This window comes from Astatotilapia calliptera, chromosome 13 (genome assembly GCF_900246225.1).
Source record: "Astatotilapia calliptera chromosome 13, fAstCal1.2, whole genome shotgun sequence".
NCBI lineage: Eukaryota > Metazoa > Chordata > Actinopteri > Cichliformes > Cichlidae > Astatotilapia > Astatotilapia calliptera.
Genome location: NC_039314.1, coordinates 17,650,439 through 17,677,914, shown reverse-complemented (window position 1 = coordinate 17,677,914; position 27,476 = coordinate 17,650,439). Strand labels below are relative to the sequence as shown.

The following is a 27,476-nucleotide window of genomic DNA, read 5'->3' as shown; positions in this document are numbered from 1 at the left end:
CTAATAAGGACTAGATAATGTCCTGATATGTAATACTTTAGAAGTGGCAAATGGTGCACCTTTTACCACAAGTGTGTGTAAAATGTTACAAAGCGGATTAACCGTTTAAATTTGTCACCAAGTCATGAAATAAATGACTGTTAAACAGAGTCATAGCTAAATGCAGTTGGTGAATAGTTTAAAGTTGTAGATATCTCAGTTTAAACATCAAACAGATCTAGTTTAAGATGAGTTCAAATAAAGCGATTTAATGACGAAAACAGTTCATGTAAAATTTTGACTGTATAACAATTCTGCGTGCAAAAAGATCGGGAACCACTGCTTTAAATGATCGAGCATCCTTCAGCTAATAACCGAGACAGAAACAGAACAGTTATGGAAACATATCCCAGCTTTTATTAAATCAGGTCATTAAATCAAGGCATTGTTAAAAGGCTGACTTTGAAGCAAGGCGACTGAAGAAAAAAAAAAAAAAAAAAGGTGATACAAACAGCAATGTAAACAACAGAGGAAGAACAGCATTAAGCACACTAATTACACAAGTAATACAGTTTGTAAACACAAAGCGCTCTGCATGTTCAGTAAATAAGGAGCTTAATTAAGGTGGGTAAAAACCCCCAAAAACAACAGAGGAAGTGTTAAAATATTGTTATTTGATTGTACTGTCACATCTCTATATTTCATTGTTTAACATTTGGTTTAGCGTAACAAAAGAACTTCACAAAAAAAAGAAAAAAGAAAACTATTTACAAAGGCAAAGAATTCACTCCCTTTGGGTTTAAACAAATCATTCACATTATTGACTGGGATGTAAATATATGGCCCTCTAATATACTTTATATCAAACTAACAGTGGCTACAAAGAAAAGCTTTCCATCAGCCAACTACTTAGCCAAAATCTGCCATCAGCATCCGTCACATTCATTTCACTTTCTGCAGCGCAGACGTGCCACTTTCATCCAATGAAGCGATTTCCCCGTCAGTTCTGTAAAAAGTCACTCTTTGTCACTCCTAAACAACGTGCGGCAATCCTCGCTTTGCTGAGCTCTTTCTGATAGTCACAGTCAATTCCTTGTCACAATTACAATAAAGCAGCAACCATGGGAACAATATCACGTGTTAAAAACTACATGAATTATTACTGAATTATCAATCACTGCGTGTTAAGTATAAGAGTTAGTATGTAAATAGACAAAGAAATTATCTCTCAAACACTATAATGTTAATACCTATAATATAAACCGACATATATTATTACAAGGTAGTAGAACTATGACTATGTTCAGTTACAACTCGTACTTCTTATAAGTCTAACCGTCATATAATTTGAATATCTTCAGCCGCTGTTACACTACTGGTATGGAAGTTACATTTTTTTTAAATTGCTAAACAATTTTCTTAGCTGTCAGTATACATTCAACAATGAACTTGTGCAAAAAGGGGGGAAAAAAAAAATTTCACAAATATGTAACACGTCCGATCGGATGCATTAACTTCAAAGCTTTGGCCTGCGTTTGGCTCTCCAGGGCTCTGAGTCACCCCCGTCTCCTTTGATACCCATTTCTAAAACCCGTTAAAAAATATGGGTGAGAACAAAGAACCAAAACAAAAACAGTCCTGCATTGCATTTTGATTTGATGAAACTCCGCTGAGCCCTCAGTGGTCAAATGAAATCTCACAGGAAATTAAACCTTCCGCATTACCATCTACTGGCACATCTCTGAAAAACTTTCACATTGAATAATAGCTGTGAATGTGGGGAACTGGGTGTTCAAATACAACAATGTCCTGGGGGGCTTATTTCACTTCCCTTCAACAAACTGAAAATTAGGAAGGCAATTCAGACGTTTTCATTGCTTTTCGGGTTCATTCGCTCATGCTTCTAGTTTCTCTTTCTCCTCCTTCTTTTTCTTGCTCTTCTTCAAGAATGAAGGTGTGCGGAACTTCTTTTTCTTTTTCTTGGGAGACTTGGTTTGGCTCTCCGGGGTCTGAGGCTCCCCCGTCTTTTCCTTCGTTGTTATGGAGATTTCCACCGTTTCTGAAGTGCTCACGCTCAGCTTGGATACCTCGATGCTCAGATCCTCCTCCATCTCTGCCAAGTGGTCTTTCCCATTGGGTATTGTGTCTGTCATGAGATGAAGCCAACGGAGAGGGATGCGAATAAAAACACGTTAAATTATCCATTTCATTTGAGGCATTTCTTGTCCTTTTTCACTAACTGAAACACCCATTCACTTGCTAATTACCTTGTTTAGCTGGCGTCATTATGGGAGAGAGGGAGAGGGAGATAGTCGAGCCATCAAATGTGGTCATCTCATCTGCATCAGTGGCATCATCATCTTCTGTAAAAGGATTGAAGCTCATAGGGGTCAGTCATCTAACAAAGCAGGTATGAGTCAGCTTAGGCTATTATATGAACAAATAAAATCCCAAGCTGATGTCGGCACTCTACAAACAGCTAACAGGGTTACACAATTCATTCAGAGGGAGAACGGGAATGTTGGAACAAATGTCCCAGGAATCAATCAGTAGAAATTTTCCCCGGCAGCACACATTTTGCAATCTTACAGCAAAGAAGGTATGGATGTATAATTGACAACAGCACTGCACTCTTCAGACTTCCCTTTATGCATCCAGAGCCAAGATCAAAAGCACATCTACACTAATATCTTTTACTTTAGCAACATCTCGATGTCCACAACATTCCCACGTTTTAGGAAACCAAAAAGAGAGACTTTTGGAAATGCTGCCGACCCAGTTTTAGTTTGAAAACTTGAAATATCTAATACCAGGCTTTATTGTACTGTGTGGATGTTGAGGCTGTGGAATCAATGAGGCAGAAAACCACACTGACTTCTTGATCAGACCGTATCAGTTATAAAAGTAAGCTATTATACCTGTTATGACTTTATCTTTTCTGTTTGGGCTCTCCTTCCTCATCACCACAGCTGTTTCTAGTGATGGATAACGCCCTGGGGACCGCTCAAATATCTTGCAATATTTGTTTTGTTTTCTACCACCATGACTGGTTATACTGGTTTTACCTTCAACGACAATTACGCCATATTACTAGCCCAGATAATATTTGTATCCTTCCTCTGTAGTATTTTTAAAAGCAACTAGCTCTACCCCTCTTTCCACATACAAAGGTATGAACAGTGCACCTGATTGGTCATCATTTTCAACTGTGTTAGGAATTAGCAGGGACGCCACTAATATCTACCATGAAAAGTGTTTGTAAAATCTTATGGTAGCACAAGCTTAAAGGTTAGGAGATGTCCTTTTTCTGTCTGGTCAATGTTAAGATTGACCAGATAGCATCCCAGCATTCCCATAATTATTTAGGCACTGACAAAACCTTTGTAATTTTGTTTCCGTATACTACCCGAGTGGATTTTAACTCAAACATTCAGTATGTGATTTAATTGCAGACTTTGATCTTTAAGGCAAGGGGTTTAACTAAAGTATTGCATTAACTGTTTGAAAATTGCCATCATTTTTATACACAATACGGGTCAAACATAATTGGACAAACCAATGATGAAACTCGTGTGCAGTCAATGACTGCCCGAAGTCTAGATCTCGTGGACATCACTAAATCCTGTGTTTTCTCCCTTGAGATGCTCTGCCAGGGCCTCACTGCAACCACGTTCAGTTGCTCCTTGTTTGTGGGTCTTTCTGCATTCAGCTTGGTCTTCAGTAACTGAAAAGCACGCCCTATTTAGTTTATATCAGCTGGCTGACTCGGCCATTGAAGAACATCTCATTTCTTTACCTTTATAAACTCTCGGGTTGCTTTTGCAGTATGCTATGGGTCGTTATCCATTTGCACTGTGAAGCACGCTTCGATTAGTTTTACAGCATTTGGCTGAATCTAAGCAGAGAGTTCAGCCCTGTACACTTCAGAAGTCATCCTACCGCTTCTATCAGCAGTTACATCATCATTAAACACTAGTGGCCCAGTTCCACTGGCAACCATACATGTTTATGCCATAGCATTGCTTAACCATGTATACCAAATACTTACATCCCCAACTCTACCAAAAACCTCACTACACTCATGCTGCCAGCATGCAAAATGCAAACTAAAAGTATTGAACACAAGCACATTTTAACAACTTTATTCCATAGGTTTCTTAGCTCACATGTTCCAATAGTAAAGCATTTCTGTGATGGAGAATAACAAAGGAGTTACTTTGATGCACAGATGTTTCCTTCCTATACACAGATTTCCCTTTGTTTACAGTCACAATGAGACAAAAGGAGTTTGACACGGCGAGTGTCTCTACAGCTCATCTCTCACCAGTAGGAAGTAGTAGGAAACTTTCCTCCTGTACAAACTTTCCTCCACCCAGGACAAGCTGGCGCTAATTAACTGCCTTGAGCGTAACCTAATGGCACAATTCTTGTGTGGCAACAATAACCACAGCAAACTCAGTAAAGCGTCTGACTAATGTATAAAGGATAGGGAACAGTACCTTCTTGGCCTTGCTGCTTTCTTTCTACCATGCTCTTGTATTCTTCCAGCGCCTTCTCTGTGAGATCATTGAAAGGATTGGGAGGAAGAGAGCGGGTCTGTTCTTCATCCTCAATGATGAAAGCCTAAAGACACGGGAAAACATAAGATGCCGTTGCAGTCAGCTGATGCACAATATTATTTCCAAAAGGTTGAAACAGTTTGTTGAATGTCAAATGTTGAAAGTAAAAACTTTTGTTTGTTTTATTTATTTATTTTAATATATTGGGGCTTTATAAATGTAATAATGGTAACTCCTTTTCTTAAAAGCAAAAATGGGTCAGGGGAATGTTTACCACAGTGTTGCATCACCTCTTCTTTTAAAACCGTCTGTAAACATTTGAGCTCTGACATAAATTGTTGTACAGTTATCAAAGCACAACACCTCCCCCCACCCCCCTTCTTACATGGTGAAGGATTTCAGCTGCTCCAATATAGAAGGACTTCTTTTTTCTACTTTGTTTTTTCGTTAAGTGACAAATGTTCAACTGGTAACCGACTGAACTGCAGACATGGCTGTTTAGCACCCAGACCCTTTCATGATGGAGCCACGCTGATATCACACGCACAGAAATCTCTTGCTTAAATAAGGAAAGCCGTCCCTTATGAAACAAAAAAAACAAATGCAGCATCTGGATAGCAGTACATGTTGCTCTAAAACCCAAATATCATTCATTATTAATGGTGCCTTCACATGAGCAAGTTGCACCAACTCCATTCAGCTTCCATTTCTGAATGCAACGGAGTGGTTTTCTGATGTGCTCCTAAGCCCGTGCACTCGTTTCCACTACACAACTACTGCCTGAGGATGTAAAGATCAAGATGATTTATTACTGGCTTTCAGCACTGCTGCTAGCATGCAGAGATTTCTGTGGATTTCCTGAATCTTTTAATCCTATCGCGTACCATAGATGGTAAAATCTTCAAATTCTTTGCATGTTTATAGCTAGAAACTTTCTTTGCATTATATTTTATTTACTTACAAAATAAAATAACAAATAATCACAGTCTTTTTGTGAAGGTGTTCCAATTAGGATTTATGGAAGGATCATGACTGTTGCTACATGTGTTTAATTGGCACAATCTACATAATTAAAAATCTAGTTCCTCTTTATATTTGCATTTTTGGTTGCTTTCATAAGGAAATAAATGTAAACACTGCGTTAACCTCCGCAATCAAAATCTACAAGAATGTGTGACCTTTTTCAAATTTCAATAAACACGACAGACAGAATATTTTAGTGTGCTATGCTTTTACTTCTGTGTGTTCGGGCTTTTTGGCTACATATTTTTTTTGTAATCTTGACATTTATCAGCCTCCAAAGCTGAAAGATCTGTAGATCAATGGACTCAAATTCCTCAAACCATTCCTGAACAACTCTTGTTTTAGTCGTGTCACATGATCCTGATGAACAATGCTGCTGTGTGTGTTGCAGTCTGAAACACTGTTTAAACTAAGTAAGACCAGGGGAACTACACCTGATACTAATTTGTGGAGAGATGACTGATTCAAAATTCCTGGATCACCAACTCGTAACTGAACGGTTTAAGAAACATAGGTGTGTAAACAACAAGCTATAATCTAATGTTAGACCTTGTATATGGACTTCACTCCAAGGCCACAAATTTGTGTTTAGTTAATTATCTTTGTTTTAACAATGATTGTTAGCAATAAATCCCGTCCGTTGGAAAGACACATTTGTAAGAAAAATGTCTTCATGAGTTGAGCAGCAATTTAATATGTGGGTTGAGTTGTGCGTTATTTTCAGACGTGTTTAGGCAAATGCAAAACACACTAAAATACCATAACACACACTGCATCATGAAATCCGGCTGCTAATGTTGCAATTTTTTTTTTTTTTTTTACAAATGATACATAAACTTACTGGTCCTGGTATGGTGTCCACAACAATGCCTGCCAGTAACTGAGATTTAGGTCCCGGGGTCATCTGGTCACCTCTGTGTTGCTCTTTTATCTGAACAAACATATTCAACAAAGGAATCTCAGCTTTAGGATTTTGGTTATTAGATGCTATGACTGACATTCAAATGACAGTGTAGCTGTTCCAATCTTTGTGCATTTCTACCGCCCAGGTTTGTAACATCTGGGACCAGTCTTGTGGAAAATGTGATCATTTTTCAACTGACCCGGTTCCTCTTATCCAAAACCTCAGTGGGGTCAGTGTTGAGTGGGACAAACTGGTTAGGGTCTTCAATCTTTATTGGGGTGCCAACGCTGTAGCCTGGCTGCGAGGACTTCATCCACTGAGAGAATTTAAATGAAGCAAACACACACATAGATTAATAGCAAGAATTCAGAATATAAAAAAGTGCATTTAAAAAACTTGCCACAAGAGGGCAGGCTAACACAGATAAAAATGGGCACCTCAAAAGACGAGCTTGCTCAGGACACCAAAGCCGATAGGATCAAATCGTTTCATTTCCTCTTACACTTTGACAATAAAATCAACACACCATGGTTTTTGTCCTCGGGCTCACGTCCCCGCTGGGTGACTGTTCAGGAACATTGACCTTCAAGTAGCTGTTGGGTGAATTAAGCCACCGGGTCCTTTCTCTCTGTTGTTTCTGCGCCATAAACTTGAAGGGGCTCCGCAGGCCAAGCTCACAGTCTTCTGGCGGCATAGCCGACACTGTGGCGGGGATTTCGACGTCGTTCTTAGACCGGGGTTTTTCACGGACAATGGGGTTCCGGTAAGAATGGCCCGTTCTGTATCCCTAGCACGTTACACAAGGAGAAAATATTATTGCGGCACACGCACCGAGAGTTTCCCTTTGCCAGAAGTTAGTCTTTGAAATATTTTGCACTATTCTTCTCTGCTCATGGGATAAATAAGAAATATTAACCCAAAACTCCAAACCCCCCACAATTCAAATGATTCACAGGCCACCCAGAATCCACTTACACAATACTTTTAAATATTTAAACGCAATATATACAAACAGCATTTTTGCAGACGCCTCCAGTTTGAAAGGGAGAAGACACAACTTTGGTTTGAAGGAGTGTGTTGTTAACAATACATCAAAGACGGAGAGAGACAACTAGAAAACTAGTGATGGGTCCTTGCAGTATGTAGAAAAGTGTGGTCTGAAGAAAAGCAGTGTAACGCTACATTAAAAACAATCAAAACTGGCATTTCTGCACAGGCAATTTGACAAGTTTGCCACAAAAAATAAATAAAAAAGAAAAATCCCCTCTGCATTGAGCTTTGATCGTCGCAGTGCCAGCAAGCCATTTTTCACAGAGCCGTTCAGTGGAAACTAAAGCTCAGTTTCAAAATGCTTTAAGTGTGACTGAAACACAGTAAACAAATACAATTCAGGGCGTATCAGTCGTAGCATTCATCATCATAAATTTCTGCACAAACTGTACAAAGGAGTGCAAGAGCTACAGTAACTATTGCCAACATGTGTGACAGAATCTAATATAATGAAAAGGTGAACGGACAGATAGGAGGATATTTTTAATTAAGCAGGTACTTTAAAAGGCCAACTCCTCATCCACACCCCTAATCTGTTTCACCTTTCCATCTCATTGCTTGGTTTAGAGAAGTCTTTCCTTTGAGCATTTTTCTTTTTAAATCGTTTTTAAAACCATGCAATGCAATTTCTAAATCACCTTCTGTCAGATACCATTCCTTCATCATTAGCTGTGACCTTTAGCGCAGCTCAGCTTTTTTGTTGTCTTTGTTTGGGAATCATCTCTGACACGGCAACAATCAAACTCCACCCTCTGTCAGGGAAGGTCAGGCGTCCAGTTGCAACGACTGCGCTGGCATTTTCGCCCTGTGGTATACTCAACAGTCTGGAAGAAAATGCCAAATCCTATTTCCAAATTGAGTACACGGGAGTTATTGCACTAAGTGGCTGTGTGGTCCGTGTGGCTGTAACTGCCCGCAGCACGGCTCACCATCTGGAAGCTATGTTTGAGAGGGTGGGCGATCTCTGATCACACAGAGCTAACACAGCTGCAGTCTGTTCCAGCCGGAGCTGTTAGCAGGAAGGCGACTCGAGCAGACAGTCTGACATCTTCTGTGTCCACAAAACATGTCAGGGCCTGGGCATTATCAGCGAGGCTTAAAAAAAATAAATAAAAATCAGGGTGTATGCTTTTACAAAGCCCAGCAGAAGGAGTTCTGTTCTCACAGCTAGAACAACAGTATCCTGAATATTAGGAAATGAAATCTGCAAATATCATAAAACAATATGAGCCAATTACAAAAAAATCAATTTAAGATTAGATAAACAAAAAAACACATGAAGTTTCATTGTGTCCTCTAGTCAGCAACTTCCCGAGGAAGCATGTGAGACAGGAAACTCAAAGCATTGTGGGTAAAAGGCACAGGTCAGGGTTCACTCACCAGGTTGTCTAGCATCCTCATAAGAGACTCGAACTCTGCCTCGCCTATTTTCCACTTGACCTCGTTGTCTATGACGACACCGGCAGCGGCCACTCCCTGGGTCAGGGGCTTAAACTTATCCCTGTCCAGGAGAACGAGGTTGTCCGCGCCGCCTGAACATCTCATAGCGTTCACCTAAACAAAGCCATTTGTACCATCGAAGATTGTGTTAATACAATTTTCACTTGGCATTTGGTGCAGTTACTGAGGATTTCACTCATAAAAATTGGAGATTAATTCTAAAACTTTCTTTTCTGAGACACATCATTTTAATTTCAAAACAATCCATCATAGAATTATATAATTAAACAATTGCAAGTGAGGTGAACTCTGAACACGTCAAAAACGACGGAAAAACCAACACAGTCGAGAAAACAAAAAAAATCGCTGCAAAAGGATCTCTTGCACAAAGCAACAGGAGTGTTTCAGGAACACTGCAGGGTTCCACCTGTCTGTAAACAGAGATCACTGACACATATTTGAATCAGCTTTACTCAAGCAAGCAGCACGCTTGATATTAGCTTTGCCTCCATTTCAGGCACTGCTCTGTTTTATGTGTCTGACTCATTTGTAGACAGAGGGGAAAAACATTTCAACAAATAAAAGCTGGAAAATAATATCAGTGACTCACACGCATAAAACTGACTTATGAAGTGTGAAGAAAGGCCACATCGAAGTTAACCAATTGCTTTGACCGGAATGGCGCAATTACACTCCATTACCAAGGGCAGGTAGGATCAAGAATAACGATTTTTATACCTGGATCTCACAGGCGAGCTGTGAGTGGTACATATAGTGGAAAGCTTCTTCTACTGTTTCTCCCAAAGCCAGAAGCCCGTGATTCCTCAGGATCATCAGCTGAAAAACACAAACTGCCACATTAGTACATCCTGAATGTGCATTAATGAAAAATATATGGCTATGATTAAAAGTTTAATTAGACATTTCTTTTAAGAACGCATTTATTAGACCAGAAGCTCAATGACATTCTCACATTTGTCTGTTCCATACAAGGCTACAGCTAAAATAAAATAACGACTGCAGTACAGTAGCCTCGTTCTGTCCAACAGTAACAAATCTGCCTATTAAAGCTTCTTTTTGAACTTTTAGAGTTTACGTTCATGCACATTATGGATCTTTTGTTACTAATATATGAGATATCTGCAGTATTAATATGTTGTGACTGCTGCTTAGCTGGTCGACCCAAGTCAAATATTGCTCTCAGCATTACATTTCACACTAATATTGTGGCAATCCAGGGATGCCATCTGGTACAGACAAGGATATTAAAGCATTTCTAACTTTCTCTCTTTGTAGTCATTGTTCAGCACATTAAGAAGCTGGTGGTGACGATTCAGTTTGTGTTGTTTTTGAGTAATGATTTAACATTTGGTGATATATTTATAAAACTGCCTAACTCTAGATGGTGGGTGAAAAAAATGGCAGTGATATGCAGCATTCTTCAGCTATCAGAGATCCAAAATAAAGAAATAAATAAAAATGAGTCACAGAGCTGTAGTTTTCAGCATAGTCTAAATATATGGGACTACCACTGGGGGTGAAAAAAAGAATAAATAAGCAGGCTTCAAGGAAAAACACTTTGGTAGACCAGACTATTTCTGGGCTGGGAGCCCTAGAACAATCTTAGATCGGCTGGTTTAAGCAGCCTCTACCTCTTTAAATTTGCTCATCTGCTTGCAATGATTGCGTGGCAGACATGAGAGCGGTATCGTCTCATCTAACTTTACTTTAAATGTCAGAGTAGTCCCTAAATAGGTGGTTCTAATATTTATTAATTTTTATTATTTTATTTATTTATTATTAAAATGGGTAAACACGCTAAACAAACTGCTTAAGACTATTTGTTGTACCTACACTCCATATCTAAACAAACTAAATATTCTAGTGTACTCAGCTATTTACAGTTACCAACCAGTGGTACAAATACCCCCAGCACATGTGCATACAGTACAACATAATAAGCCCACTCTGTCCCACGTGAACGTGAGCTTGCCACTAATGGAGTGCCTTGCTTTGACAGTACCTTGGCAGTCGGGCCCAAAGCTTTCTGAAACTCCACCTTTGTCTCTTTATCATCCAGGCTGCCATGGTAACCAAAGCACCTCACGTCTCCCAGAAGCAAAGCCTCTTGGGAAATGGGCAAGATTCCACATTTCATCGAGGACACCTGTTAGCATGGGATAAAAACAACTAAGCGTGTGACACACCAGCATAAACAGAGGCGCCTTTTTCGCTGTCGGGCACAAATAAAATGGTGCACACATCATGTGCTGTGCATTTTATAGCAAAGCTTCAAAGAAAATGGTTAAAAAAAAAAAAAGAAAAAAGAGAGAGAGAGAACAGAAACTGCATTACAGACTGCCAGCATCTAAAATAACTAGACATGCAGGGGGCTGCCTTTAACTCAGCCTTCTTCGTGTGATACCAAAGTAGTATTTAGCAGCAGCTTTGATTAAAATGAAGCTCATTTAATATTTGCCCCAAGCGTACTTACAGCGGCTGTAACTGCGGTGTGTGCATGGATGATGCATCTCACATCAGGGCGCATTGAATAAATGGCAGAATGGGGAGCAAATCCAAACTGGTCGATGCCCAGATCAGTAGAACCCTGGTCTACAACCTCACCAATTATGTTGACCTTCACCTAAATATTGGAGAAAACAAACAAACAACAAGCAGAGATTTGTGAGAAATGGGAGCTGGCTGTTTAGTATTGTCAGCAGTAGTTGTAGGCGTAGTACTTTAAAAGAATACCCAACTCTGGTTTGCTTTTTTTTTATAACACTATAAACCTTAAGGTAATAATTGCCTGCAGCGTGACTGAACCATTAAAGGTACCCTGTGGAGTTTGTGTCTAAACAAGGTCATGTTTACAATTGTTAATTACAAGTACACATTATGTGCATGCTTAAGGTCTAGCAGAATGTTTTCTTCTCCTTAGAAGTGCATTTCTTTTAATAGTTTAGAGTATGCAGTGTTGTTTTTCTTTCCTTTATTTTTGCGGGGGCAATATGACTACTTCTGTAACCTGTCGAGCAGTGAAACAGTGTGAGGTGGATGACAGCAAACAGCACAGAACCACACTTGTGTGTCGGATACTTTTCATATCCTTTCTTTGATATGCCATTGTCTCAAAATCAAACAGTTAATTAAATTAACAAATTTCCCCAAGACTACGACTGGTTTCGGATTCATTTTTAATGAACTTGACTTCATTTAACACTGGTTTACTTTAAGTAAATCAAATAAAAATCCTATTAGGATCTGAGCTCTTGACGATTTTTCATTTTTAGAATGACAACTGCAAAAACCAAAAGCTAACATTAAGGAAAAACGTATGCTTTTAGAGTGCGTCAGCTGTCAGGAAGTGTAAGACCACTGCATGAAAGAGAACGAGCCAACTGGCAATAATGTAAATTTACAGCTGACTGACCCTTCCGGTCATAACAGAACACAAACACAGATTTTATGCTGTTGTTAACTGTGTGATTTCTGATGTTTAAAGCGTCTGTGTATCTGCTTAAAATCATTTTGTAAAACTTTATGGCTGGTCACATTATTGGGGTGGTACCTGTTCACCTGTCAGCTGCAGGAGGAGTGTGTGAATGCCCTTTCTTGTGACTGCAGAATGATTTTGTGTACCGGTACTTTACATTCAGTCCAATCATTATTAATTCACATCTGTTGCCAGGTACATGTCATAAATAGAGATGTACGTATTGACCAGTGAAAAGCCGGTCAGCCTACCATATGTTCAATTACAAACTGGTCCGTTTCATGCATATACAACATGCAGCACACTCACAGCCACACACTAAAATGATGTTAGTGTGGAAACACATCACTGTGAGTGAAGACACAAGGTTCACCAAAATAAACCACGGTTGGTCTTAATGAGGCACTTAAATCATTTTCACCCAGCTGAACATGGACATTTTAAAGAAGCTAACAAAGGCCAAGTGGCTTAAGCTAAAGCTAATCAGATCTCAGCCTGGCGTGAGCAACATATCAAAGCATTCGTGAGGAAAATGGAGATAAGTGAACAAAAGAAAATAGTCAATATCCTGCTAATTCAGTACAGTTTTACTGCAGTTGCCTCAAGACGTTTTATATTTTAAGGTAGAGATCCTACAATAAAATACTGGAATACTAGAAACGATTTAAGTACCGGATGTTTGTTTTGTTATATGAAGCTGATGCAACTGCTTTTGTTTGGAAGGCAAAATATGTATATGGTAAAGGTGAGTGAGCAGCAACTAATTTTCAGTTAACTATTTGTCCCGCTTTCCAGTAGCAAAGCACTTTATTTTCACTTGTTCTAAATAAGATCCTGAAACTTATAGTTTGAGGCAAATTGTAAAGTTTAATCATTTCTTTTAATCATGAAAATAATATTTGGCGTTAATGAAAAGTTACTTTTTTCTCTGTATATGCTTTTAGTTAGTTCTCAGAAAGAAAATCGAAATCAACAGAAACTGGTATTACAAATAAATGGGAATCAGAATTGGCCAAATAAACTGCCATCTGTAGTACTAAAACTATATTCCCAACTAAAAATAACACACTCAACTACTTTCCTTACCAAATTTGCTGCCGTCACTTCAGCAAAAGAAAGACCTCGTGGACTGATGAGAATGTGGTCCTGCTCTTTACTGACACGTACCTATGACAAAATGAACACATGAGTAAAGTGGCGAAAAGCTCAAGTTTGATGTACAAAAATCAAGAGGACAGTGGCTTAAATGCAAAACAGGGGCTTCAGAACAAGAGTCCCAAAAAGAGCTATGTCTGTTTTTATATAGTCTACATGTATCTTCATGTAGCATCAATGTGGCTGCCCTTTCTGGTTTCATTACTCTTTGGAATATTTCAAACTCACTGGCAGAAAATGCTTAAAAATTGCTTTGGTTTTGTTTTGCAGATAAATGTTAGCAGTGAGAGATAAAGCCTCACTCACACAGACCCAGGTGATACAAATCATTGACCGCTTGGCAACCTCAAGTTGCCAGGTAAGAATGTGTATTCCCCAGCTGGTTGGTAAGTGCTTGCTGGCTGTTACTGGGTGAAATCAGTCACACAGAGGGTGCTTCACCTTTGTATTTATCACACTTTTCGGTTTCGCCACTGCTCACTGAGTGGCGGGGCAGTCAAATCATCATCTTCCATACAAACTATAGGTGACAATGGTTTTTTTATGTAGCACCATACGACTCTTTGCAACCAGTCTCACCTACCTACTGCCAGCAAACCTCAGCAGCCTTTTCCAAACCGTTGGGGAATACACATTTTTTCCTAGCAACTGATGGTTGGAAAAGCATTGTCCACTGGTGACCAGGCCCATGTGACGGAGGCTTTATACACTGCATATCCTGTGACTATCCTTTAATATAAATTAACTGATGTAAAAGCTTTGAGGCAGCATTTTTAAACATTTGTCTAAGTAAAAAAAAAAACAACCACCACTGCTGCTGCCATGTGGAATGAAATCTCTACATTTACAATGTTTTTTTTTTTTCTTTTCAAGAGGGGTTAACACTGTCTAAGAGAAGGAAGACACATTTTCCCAAGTCAAGGGTAAAGAAACTCTGAACCACAGACAAAAGCTTTTTTTTTTAACTTAGAAAAACTCAAAAATGTGTCTGTCTTTGCTTTGTCTTTGGGGAATATCAGAACCTAACATTCTGATGTTCTCCAAGGTGTACATCAGATGTATGGTTGTGAATTCTTGCTTCATATTCACAAACCTTACTTTTCTATGCCATAAATAATATATAGTTTCTGAAAATAAAGTGGTATTCCCCTTTAAGCCTTCCAGGTGCCAGAGAACAAGGAGCACACATAAAGAAACACAAACCTCGTGCTGCATACATAAGCAGGTGTGCACTGGAGCATGATTGTGAAGTTGTACTCACAGTAATGTAGGAGCTTGTAAAGCGAGCCCAGCTGAAGAGGTCAACGAGCCTGTAGAGGCTGGCCAGCTTGCAGCGACTCTGTTTCTCCCCTTTGGCAAAGGAGGGAGACTCTACGCCATACAAGTCATTGACTGGGGTCACCATCCCGATGCCTGCCACAGCACATAACATCATCTGTACATTGCAGTGCATCCGAAAAATGTACAAGCATGTTTACATGATTTGTTTCCACAGTATGTAAAGTCAAACATCCCGGGGAACATGAGTCTCCTCAGCTGAAGATTGAAAAAAGGGCCCTACTCAGAATTCCCAAAGTGTATCTGAGGGTATTTTGGGGATGTAATACCATATAAGGCCATTAATGATACAGGGCATTAACTTTTATAGCCACTTTGGCTTTTTAAAGGCGCAGGTCTGCCTCAACTCTTCAAAGCATGTTCTTACATTTTCCAAACATTTACAGTTTTGATCATTAAACTGTCTAAAACTATAACTTCCCAGTGTCAGCTCTGTGACCTCCCACTGAAACACAGGGGTAAAAGGTCAGGCCAGTATAATGAACACTGCAAACTGCTATACTTGATTACTCAGACTGGTCATGAGAGTTACTTAATAAAAGCACTATTGAGCATTTTATGCTGTTTCAGGGTTGTTGAGTGTCACAGGAGTTGGGGAATTCAGCCTCCAACAATGAAGATATTCAGTCTGGCTGATGCACACTGACGCAGGATACACGTTGAATGACAAACAGGCCGAAAGGGACATAAATGGATACATTCAGACGCACACACGAGCACACGAGGCCACTCACTGATGGGAGCAGTCAAGGGGCCTGCCCCTCCCGTGGTGCTGGCCATGACCAGGTCAGCAATCTGCCTCAGTGCCATGAGACCTGTAGGGTTGTTGCCCTTAGTCAGCTGGTCCTGAATCAGACCTTCTAATTCATCTTTAAACACCTGCAAACAAAACCAAATAAAACTTTTTTATAGTAGGAGATGTGGTACAAAGAAGCTAAAACCTAGCAACTCATGTACACGCAGCCTATCTTTGTCCTACTTCCAACACCTTCACAGGATGTGTGGGGAAGCACAGCGAGCTTTCAGATGCTCCTTATAACAACTATACACAAATCACCAGACCACTAAAAAAAAGCTCTTTGTGTACATCTGTGAAAAGGGGGTTCACTAGAAGAAGGAGCTGGCATTAAACTTGACCATCAATTTCTGCGTCAAGAGTAGCCTGTGAATCTTGAAACGACATCATTTTCTCCTGAGCTGCAACTAAGCTCAGGCATTCTGCTTCATCCGACCACGGTTCCCATGGTGATGTGATGAGCTCCACTTGTTTGGTGGGTTATGCAATCACAGATGAGTGTGGGCTCGTCTTATTTCCATGCACTTCATTGGTGTGTACTTATTTCACATCCCTGTACTTACACTGACTGTGTGCTGTCTCCTCCATTTGCTCTCCATTTTATCAATTTTTTACTGAAGCAATACTGTGTATTATATCCACTGGTGTTTATATTATTCTGTCTTTTGTCAACGAGAGCAGATCACATAATAGAACAGATCTCTAAATGATGCAAATTATATCCTAGGGTGAATCTCTACATTATTTAGGCTGAGTTTTTGCTGTGCTGTCTTATTATTAACTTAACTGAAATGTACCTAATAAACTGACACAGGCTTAAGGACAACAAGAAGTGCTACAATTAGGATTTTAAGGAAAATAGTGAAAAATGCCTCCAAGTGTAGTTTAACTTTAAAAATGAGTCACTGATACACAGAAAAAGAAGCAGACTAACACTAACCCCCTTTGTAAAGTAATGATGATAATAATAATATTAATAATCTGGACAGTAACAATGGTAGAACCATTTACACTTAATTCTGTAAGCTAAAGCTAACCCATATTAAAATAGAATGCAGTATATTAAATGATGTGCACATAAACAAGTAAAAAATACATGCACTACAATCAGCATTGAGTAAAGGGTAGAGTGTATCTCTCTGGGGTTTAAAGCTCTGTTTATTACTCATACACAGTGAAACCTTGTGTGTAGGAGGCTATTTGTATGAAGCCTCTTGCTACATACTGGACTCTGCAGGATCTGGGTGACCCTCTTCTTCTGCTCCATCATGTTAAAGTCCTGCCTCAGGTCCGGTGACATATTCTTGCTCCGGAGATACTCAGGGTCGCTCTCATCCACGCGGTCAAAGTAGCGCTCCTTGGAGTCGTTGCTGGACAAGGCCAGGGTCAGAGACCCCACCGTCTGCCTCACATCCACCAAACTCATATCCTCACCGCAAGGCCTCCCACTCTTCCTCTGGAAGAAAGGAGAAAACATCACAGCTCATTTCGCATTCAGGCTGTCAAGGCAACTGATGTTGTTTTAACAGAAAAGATGCTGGATGGGTGCAATAGTGACTAATGTAATTACAGAGAAGGAGATAAAAGAGAGGTGATTATTGTTATGTGACTGGTGCTGCTTGGAAAGGACAAAAGCTGGTGCTTTGCAAAAATGACAAGTTAGTCACAGCTACTGTGAATATAATAGCATTTTTGTTTTATTGCGATCAGTACATTTTACTTACTTTTCCCCACAAACACGCACAGAACCAACACATTTCTGTCTCTATCATTCCTCAGCGGTATATTATGTTTTATCAGAGAACACTGGCAACACTTTGTAATAATCACTGCCAACAGTAAATGATTAATAGTGTTTATGTCAACTGGTCATTCGTTTGCATAACAAAACAGTACTTACCAAAGTTTTAGAAATATTTGTTGCAACTTTACTGTTAAACAGCTAAATAATACTTACAGATTGTTTACAATCCATTGATTCACACTTAGGTAAACACTGTTTTATTGTTTGCTGACAGAAACGACAGTTTATCTAACCATCAAGTTATTCTAAGCCTTAGGCATGAATTTCATTTCAGCAGGAAATCACTCGGTAACTTGTGTTGTTACCGGGATCTCCTTTTAACTGTACGCCGTAACCTTCTACGTAACCTGACGTGCACAGCCCGAGAAATGTAACTACACGTCAGGTTGACACAGCACGCAACAGCCTGAAAGGCGCGAAATGCTGCGGTGCAGGGATAAAAGGAGTTTTTGGTTAAGTTAGGTCATCTTCACTGTGAAGCATTTTTAACAGAGACAATTATTCAACACCATGTCTAAAGAACAGACAACATTGTGACTATTTCACATTTGGTTTGATATTAAATTGGTGACACCATTGTGGATTCTTTCAGATTCTTCACAACGAATGTTGTATAAGTCCGGACAGACATGGATATAAACTGCAGCCTTACGGGTTGGCAGACAAATACAACTGAAAGGCAGTATTTCCAGTTTTCTGTTACTTAGTGGGTTTCAGCACCAAACTTCAACATCTCCTTCCTCTCCACACAGACTGAGGCCAATTTATACACTGTGAGAGGAAAGTAGCAACAGCTTCAACTCTTCTGTTCATCAAGAAGCTATAAAGCATGGCCAGCAGCAGAGCCAGGCATGAAGGGCTTAGGTGGTTGCCTAGGGTGCATAATATCAGGGGGGAACTGGCACGCCAGGCTTTCTTTTCTTTTTCTTTTTTTTTGGGTTAAATCATGATTACAGCAACAAGTTTATTAACAAAAACAGTCTTTTAACTACAATAACACAAACTCCATCCCCTGAACTGTTGACAAGATGATGGAATAAACAGCGGCTGACATCATGAGGTAACCATCCATGTAACCAGTGCATGATAGCATCCCTACAATCCAAACTGCCCAAACTAATCTCAAGCCAAATTAGAGGAAGCCTTAAAGCTCCTTGTTTATGAAAAGAATGATATCGGTGAACAGCCTTTTTCGTCGACAGGACGAAATCTAAATAATAAGACTTTATGATAAAATGATACGATTTCAGCAACAGAACCAATCTACATACTTACAAATAGAGCTGGGCGATATATCGAGTTTTTAAAAAATATCGATATATTTTTATACGAGATATAAGATGTGACAATATCCTTTATATCGATATAGTCTATGTTACGTTATAATTATACTTGTGGAGCCGCAAGTTTGCCTCTCTTTCGTCCACTTTCGTCTTTACGCAACGTTACTCGGCCTCGCCTCTCCTTCACTGAACACAACTCCCCCTCCTCCCCCATCGCTTCACCTGCAGGAAGCGACAAGATGGACACGGCAAATCTCCGTTAATGAGTTACTGCGCATCGCCCCGTGCGTGGGGCTGGACGGCTTCAACGTGTTAGCTAGCTAACCACGCTAACGAGCTAACCACGCTAACGCCATGCAGCCCAGAGGGGCTGCACGGACTAAAGTCCTTTCATTTTCTCAAAAGTTGACAGCGCGCCTTATGTATGAATTCTGGTTGTGCTTGATGGCCGCGAACCGATTTTATGTGGAACACAGCGCTCAGCAATCTGTCAAAAAATGTTTTAGTACGACTTTAGTAAGCTACGGAGCTGCACCGCTTGATGGATTGTCGGAGCATTACGGCTGAGCCTCGCGGAGTGATACGTACTCTGCTTCAACGTAATATTACCCTACTGTGTATAAGGACCATAAATGGCACCTGTTAAGAGACGTGGTTGCGAAGTGGATTTCAAACTCCAGGCTGTCAGTCACGCAGTACAAGTCGGGAACAGAGCAGCTGTGAAATCTGTCTTTGTTATTGTGCTCAGCGTCTTTTAGTTTACATTTTGACTGCACAATTGTGAGCTTTTTGTTATGCACAAAAACAACATTGTTTTCTTTTATTTATGGAGCATTATTATTTAATAAATGCTCATAATTTATTTTTGAGTAAATTTTATGTACATCTGCTCTATGTTAATAAAAGTGCCTGTGTGACATCTGGGACACAGCTTTGACTAAGAACTCTCTTTTTGTTCTTACTTTATGGCTTTAAAAAAATATATCGAGATATATATCTTATATCGCCATCCAGCTAAAAAATATCGAGATATGAATTTTGGGTCATATCGCCCAGCCCTACTTACAAATTTCCAAAGTTATGCACACGCACTTGTTCGTAAGATGTTACAGAGGTTTGCCAATAATCTCGATTTAACAAAACAAACAGGAGCTAAAGTTGTGTTTGTCTTTCCTCTGAGTTTATTAACTTTCACAGGGTTACCTACAGCATCTACTTGTGTCCCCACAGGCAGAAAGTTGCAGGCAAATTTACACCACAGTGGTATCTTTGTTTGTTTAAAAGACACGTAAATAACTAAATAAATCTGTTTTTCCTAACCTCAAACAAATGAGGTGTCACACAGAGAGCCCCGGCTTTACTGTTCAATCAACTGTTGACATCTGCCTTCCAGACATTTTTATTTTACTGTTAATACAAATGTGACTGGTTTATTCAAATCAAAAACAGTCAAACAGCTTTATTTAAACATTCTTGTCATGTACCCGCCTACATTTAAGTCATCATTATTGACAGTTCCAATAACTACATAGGATGCAACTTTACTATTGATAAAGTAACTAACTTGAAATATGACAGCAAATAGCCCAGAAGCATTGGAAATGCACACAGACGTAGTTAAGTCTAAAATAATGAATCTACTAATTAAACATTTTTGTAAAGACAGGCAGTAGATTTGAGTTTATAATTAATTATAATAATCTTAGCTGTTTTGGGAGAAAAGAGCAGGCCGTTCAACCAAAACATTTTTTTTGTTAAAAAAAAAAGAGGGGGGGGGGGGGGGCGAGGGGCACCGAATCCAAAGGCTACAGCCGGCCCTGGTCGCCTCATGCAAATGAGATATTTTGAAAAGCAGCGTGCGCCTTTGATGCTGCAGTGTTACCTGATGTGGGGGTGGAGGGAGATACAGCTAGGTCTACTTCACATTAGGCCGGGAAACGCAACAATTTCACTCCACTAAAGCAGAAATAACACTCTCACAGCTGTTTTCATGGCAGCCTGTAATCAACCACTCGATGCGTGGCATCAAATTACAACTTTTAACCGTTACTGCAACGAAAAGTAACGCAGAGGGGGATGTATTAGCCAAAGCTAGAGGTACGAGCTGAAGAAGAAAAAAAATCAAAGCGAGCACATGAACCCAAAAGTAAAACTGTTACTGCAAGTTGAAAATTACCTGAAGCAAAGTTCTCCTAACTACCTCCGGGCGACGTGACGTCGAATATCTCCTGAAACGTGGATAAAGGTGAGCCACGCGGATATTATTCCCAGTTCGGATGCATGGTTTTGGGGGAAAACAGGCTTGCAACTTGTGCTGCTACAGTATCCAGACGAAGCAGCAGGCTGCCCGCTGCGGGTAAGTAGTGAGTTGAAGAGTGAAGATTGGCTGCATGGAGGAGGGTGTGGGTGTGTTGGTGTGGGAAAGAGGAAAAGTGACCATGTGACTTCACTTATCCACCCACTAGAGCGTTTGTATTGAGCGGGACAAAAGCATGGCCACTCAGAGCTTAGTTTTTCACAACCACACTGTAGCTTTCCTGTAATATTACTTAATAAACCTTATTCTTAAAATCCCCCCCAGGGAATATCTTACAGGCTTGCAATAATTTTTGGTGAGGATTTGAAGTAAAGTTTGTGTGTCTGTGTGTGTTTTTTAAATTACTCTTCTCTCCTGCTCTCTGTCTCTCAGTGTGTGATTCATTAACTCCTGCCACTTCATATCATAAATAACTGAGACGCCTGTGATCCAACTGCAGCTCCGAGGAGGTTTACATCAAAGCTGTATGCCTCAATCATACAAAAACAGAATATTTCAAAGCCAGAATAAGTGCCCCCCCCCCCCCCCCCCCCAAAAAAAAAGTTTTCCACAATATAGCATATTTGCTTACAGAAAGCAATTCATAAAGTGTCTCAAAGACGAGAAACTATAACAATTCTCATTATTTTATTCACATCACACTTACTTTTCCCGAATTCACAAGCACAGCATGCCCACTTCACTTGTAAAGTAAAAAAAGACCACCACTTAATGTGCTGGCTGCACAAATCATATTTTTTGAACGGCCACATTGTTGTGCAAGGTTCTTTTAGACACGCTGCTTTTCTTTAAGTGAAATAAGATGGTTCTCTCAACAGAAATAAGGAATAAGATCAAAGTACAACTGAATGCAAGGCTGTGCAGATTTGTGTTAAAAAGAGCAGCCACCTCTCTACTCTTTTCTGCTTTGCTGGTCACCCTCTACGAGCTGTAGTGTAGCAATATTCAAATGCACTCCTTGTTAAATGAATGCAAGTCTGGAATTTCCAATTTTCTCAGTACGGCTTCCGTCAGCCCACAGATGTATTACCGCTTTTATTCACGCACAATCGGGCACACTCGTACCAAAATCTTGATTTTGAGATGTAAGAGAGAGAAGGATTAGATCACTGACTGACACAACAATTGCAGGAAACACAGTGGAGTCTTGGAGGCGGGGCAGATATGTGGACATATGGGTTGATGTAATGAAAAGCAGAACTTTCTCACTCTGGAGCAGCGTGACCCCCTAAACTCCCCCCTCCGCTCGGAACCCTGCCTCCCTGTTACTGGCAGGGTTCCCACCAGAAACCACAAGCAAGCTTAAATGTCTGCGCACAACATCCTCCCACCTTCCAAGCACCACATTCTTGCTGGCTATTTAAACTTTTCAGTGAGGCCAGCCTATCCTGAAAGCAACTCACCAAATGTCAGGTGTTATTACTTGACGACTCATTCATACAGATTACTGTTGAGGATACTGATGTCCGCTACTGGAATCCCACCTTTTTCTTGTCAAAAACCTACTACTGCTCTGCTGGATGTGACATTGAAATCAGACACACAAATACTGCCTGGATAGATCAAATGAAAGCATGTAGCCTACAGTAGAGTAAAACTCTGGGAAATAATCGTATAATTCCTTATAAGATTAATCAAAGAGATGCAATATAAATACCGATGCAGAATTGTTGCTCTAAGTAAAACCATTCCTGCAGAACATATTGGTGAGATTTGGTATAGTTAGAGTTAAGTTATAACCACTAACTGTGTGGTGAAAAGTGAAAAATAAAATAAAACTCAGAAAGTAAAGCAAACACAGCAAACTCCATTTCAGAGTGAACAATAAACTCAAGAAAAACTGCAAAGCATGACACCAAAAAGTCACAGCTGACTTTCTTTTCTAAAGGCTTAGAGAAGAGTAGGCGAAAGCTTTCAGGGTGTCATGCTAGATGAGGGACCAGCGTGTGAACTGGAGTAAACCCAAAGTAAAACCCGGGAGACATAGGCACAGGGAATGGTGATCAGTGTCATGTCATGGTTGAACTTAAGAAAGATATCTGGCCCTGTGGAAGGCACAGCGTGTTGGGATGTGTGTAGCCACCTTTTGACCTGTGGATTTATCTTTTATCTCTGCCCTTGATGGGTTTCTTGGGGGGTTATGATCACACCAGTGCTAGTGCTTTATCTCTTTTCTCTGTAGGGAAAAGCTGACAGAGGGATCTCTGTTCTTTAACAGGTACGTAACACAGCATGGAGATTGTTCAGTATAGGCATCACGTAGAGTTGTAGTTTAAATAGTTTCCTATAGATGACAGAAAAGGTAAGAAACTACTTATTACACAACAAAGAACAATTTCTGCTATTGTGAAATTATTTATATATATATATATATATATATATATATATATATATATATATATATATATATATATATATAGTTTGAATGCTGAGTGTTTAAGTGTGCAAGCAATTATTCAAACCAAATTCATCAATGAAGTCTGATTTATGATTAATAAATGACTAATATGTTGATTAAAAATTTAATAATTAATGCCTGTAAAATTCTTCCAAACAGTTAGATCAACATGAGGTAAAAATATCTCGAGTTTCTGTATATCAAATGCCAAAAATATGAGATAATACATTTCCCATAATGCAACTGCTGTGCTATTTTTTAGAGCATTCCTTCCTTATTTTTTCAAGTCATCATCAGTGTTTTCTTTTTCCTTAGCAGTCAGAAACTGCTAGTATTTAGCACTGAACATTATCATGATGACTAATTTCGATCGAGAGAGAGAGATGTCAACTTTATTTCAGGTCCTTGCAAGCATGGTTGCCTTGGTAACCAATGCTTATGCTGTGTGAGGCAAAATTAGTAAGGGAAAGAGAGAATGGGTGCCAGATAACATGGCATCAAGAAGAAAGATTAGAAATCGACACAAACTGTACCGTTTCACAGAAATACACAGAGTCGAACTAATCATCTCATAAATATAACCCTGATTACCCCGTCTGCATGACTGATGGATCTTCTTTATAATTAAGCCACAGGGTAAAGACCTGTTGTATTTCTCTTTTAGCCAAAAGCATTCTGTGCTGATTACCTTGAAGACTTAAATCATAGCTCTGACTTTCAGACATGTTTGAAATATTAGTCGTAACCATTACGTTGCACTCACTCAGCCAGACATTTAGCCTCTGAACACAGAGGCACACACTATAGAGAGTTTTGCTTATTTCCCCCTTTCTATTTTGTGATTCTGTTTTGCAGACATTATGAATAAGAATTTTTTTTTGAATTTATTTGTGTCTAATTTCTTTCAGTTTTGTCTATTTGCATGGTATGGCTCTGTTTTATGACCACTGCACATGGCATTAAATCAGATACAACATGAAGAGGAGGAGATGGGATGAAAGTGGGTTGCAAAGTGGCTTACAGATGGGAAACATCTACAGGCAAAGTAAAGCAGGTGCTCTTTGAGATTTGCCAACTAGATGTATTGATATGGGCTGTCACTGAGATCAGTAAATAGGGATTAATGAGTTCTGCTACTACTTGACTTCACGGCCTGTCTGAATTAACTCCATCCATCCCTCTCTCCATCCTTTCATTCATTTTCTTTCACTTATCTAATTCAATGTTGCAAGGATGCTGGAGCCTATCCCAGCTGTCATAGGGCAAAAGGTTGAGTACTACCTGCACTGGTTGCCAGAAAGATAGCCAGTGTCCTGCACTCTATTTAATTCACATTTTTTAAGCTGAGTGACTCATCAGAGCCTTCTTTATGTCAGTGACTTCTTTAAATGGTCAGTTTCTAAAACATATTCCTTTAAACAAGGTCCTTTAAACTTTGATCAAATGAAAGGTCCCAAATAGAAACAAGAACATTCCTACTGACATCTTTCTGATAAATAAAATACACCTTAGTTTGTAGAAAAACTCAGACACAGACGTTTTGGAGAGGAAACCTTTTAAATTTTCTTTAAAATTTCTACTACAAAAAAAAAATGCCATTGTTTTGGTAACTTCACATAAATATATATCACTCCACGTCTTGCTAAAAATGGTCGTGCTACTCCCACTCAGCAGGGTGGGTGGCAACAACAGAGCGCACTTTGAACCTGAAACAATTTACATTGTTATAGTTGGATCGGTGCCTTCGCTGCATTTACGTGTAGAACTGCGTCGGCACACGCATGATCACACACTGCCGGAGACATATTCAAACACACACACACGTCGCAGCACTATGGAAAGAGACAGAGTTTGTTTACCTAAGGGGAAGAGCTGGCTGTAGTCCCTACTGCGGTTGTCTTTGGATGGCCTCCATGTTGGAGATCTAGCGGTTTTGTGTGGTTCACTTTAATTGAGGCTGAGGTGGTGGCCTGGCTAACAGATCCTTGCATGTTGTCACATTCAAATCACAACTACGAAAAAATGAGGTGGTAATGTGGTAAATTTTCCATAAACCTCTCACATTTGTGCAAAAACCTGACATTTACTATAAACTGACAAAGTACCTACATGCAGTGCAGTAAAAGCCATTTATTATCAAATTAATTTAGCAAGGAGATGATGACAGCGTAAAACTTAATCTAACGTGAAAACGTCATAAAATGAAAACTGTGTCTAAGTGTAAACGGCAACAGGAACAATTGATTGCATGGTTGATAGGGTTTGGGTCATGACCTGCTTTTGGGTTTTATGGCCGTCTATAACTCGCATCACCAGGCACACACATTATGAAATCCCGTGCTGCCCTAGCTCCACATCTAAAGTCAACAAATGCTTGTTCGGAGTAATGTTTCTGGAGAGTGATGCTAATTGAAAACATCTGTTTGAAGCCTCTGCAGCTGGAGGTAACCCTGCCGCAGCAAACAGGCCAGTTAGGCAGTGACAGACGACTACCATGTTAAATCTAGAAAAAGCAGTAAATAGAGATGCAACACAGTCTCTCTGTAAAAAGCAGCAACTCAGAAACTATTTACAGGTTTGCTGTAACTGAAATTTCATATGGTGTTTACAAAAAAATCACTCCACAAAGGATGTATCACAATCTGTTGCTGTAAGAAATCCCATTCTCCTGGGCCATAAGGTGTCCTTTATCTGTTATTAGTGTACTAAAAACATACACTTTCCTTTCCAAAAGCTTCAAAGCTTGCATAGAAAAAAAATAATTAAAAAAAATCATCCTGCCATGTAACTTATTTGCTTTGATCTTAGCTCTAGTAAATGCCTGCTCTCATGGGTAAAAAGGTAAAAAAAAAAAAAAAAGGAAAAAGTAAATGAACACAACTTACATTGATTGCTGTCTCTACACTTATCCTGCAGCAGAATTCTTCACGTTTTATTTCAAACTCCCACGATTCCAGCCGTTGTTGGATAGCTGTTTACATTATCACTTTGAAGAAGGTCATCTGGTTTCCCAGAAGAGAGGAAACTGCTGCTTTGCCTCTGATCTCCTGAACTCCCTCGGCTCCTCTTGTCACAGCGGCTGTCTATTCTCAAAAGGAATGGAAGAAAACTTGACCAAGCATTTTGAATGGACTGGACTGCACTGAAAAAAAAATGGGAGGGACAAGCTTCCACCCCGGCATACATATATAGATATATATATATATCTATATCTGTATATTACACCAACTAGTTTCTCTAAAGTACGTATGATTTTCTTCATTATTTTTAAAGGCTTTTTTATCATGCAGGAATTACATGTTGCATTTGTATCTAACCATAAATGGAGAAAAACTGCAGCAATCTCCTGCCAGGCATATTTTTCCTCTGCATATTGAGTGTGCCTCATGTTCTAAATTTTGCTTTCGAGGAGGGCATTGCACACAGTGAATTCTTGCCTGCATGCTTTCACCTCCTCCCACATACTCTCTCACAGTGAGTGAGTAGGATGTGTTGCTCTCCCTCTGTACTGCACCACCACCTGAATACATCAGGCATTTGAAGAGTGCATTCTATCGCTGTGAAGAAGGTAGAAATGCAAGGTAATTACAAGCTTTAGACTGCGAATAACCGTTTTGACTGAGCAACAAATGCACCGTGATGGCAGACGATCAAACAGCGTATGTGGTAGACAGCGAACCATGCATGCCTGTGATCTGTGGGTCTGGGTACAGTTTATCTTATCAAAATGATAAGAACACTAGGAACACATCACGAAACACAAGGAGCGTGAAATATGTTAACTTCATGTGCAAAAATCCATTTTCTAGAATGTCAACAAGCCTCTGCTGTGATAGCAATAACATGGCATTTATAACTTTTACACTCCCACCAAACATTGATATGATCTGCCCCAATGAAATTCCAGATGTTTTGGAAGAGAAACCAAGAGGAA

General features: G+C 39.7%; 1 protein-coding gene across 2 annotated transcripts; it reads right to left on the bottom strand.

Moving 5' to 3' along the window:
- Positions 1–440: 440 nt before the first annotated feature.
- LOC113034824 (gamma-adducin-like) lies at positions 441–26,911 on the bottom strand. 2 transcript variants are annotated; one of them, XM_026189896.1, is made up of 15 exons: positions 26,428–26,911; positions 16,966–17,196; positions 15,679–15,823; positions 14,868–15,019; positions 13,538–13,618; positions 11,450–11,599; positions 10,979–11,122; positions 9,694–9,792; positions 8,896–9,069; positions 6,992–7,252; positions 6,665–6,781; positions 6,403–6,492; positions 4,479–4,602; positions 2,247–2,342; positions 441–2,125 (listed from the first exon to the last, which is right to left on the bottom strand). In XM_026189896.1, exons 2-15 carry the CDS (start codon positions 17,164–17,166, stop codon positions 1,875–1,877), a joined length of 2,085 nt encoding a protein of 694 aa, XP_026045681.1. In that variant the 5' UTR covers positions 17,167–17,196; positions 26,428–26,911; the 3' UTR covers positions 441–1,874. The 2 variants fall into 2 exon arrangements, with proteins under 2 accessions (XP_026045681.1, XP_026045679.1); XM_026189894.1 differs by lacking the exon at positions 26,428–26,911 and adding an exon at positions 21,004–21,296.
- Between the last annotated feature and the right edge of the window lie 565 nt (positions 26,912–27,476).

Bases quoted from the DNA above. Each gene is read 5' to 3' on its own strand.
- LOC113034824 (XM_026189896.1), bottom strand. From the start codon at position 17,166: ATGAGTTTGGTGGATGTGAGGCAGACGGTGGGGTCTCTGACCCTGGCC. The intron at 15,020-15,678 runs GTGAGTGGCCTC...GTGCTGTGGCAG, and splicing joins CCCCTTGACTGCTCCCATCA to GCATCGGGATGGTGACCCCA. The intron at 9,070-9,693 runs GTATAAAAATCG...GGCTTTGTTTAG, and splicing joins AGCTCGCCTGTGAGATCCAG to GTGAACGCTATGAGATGTTC.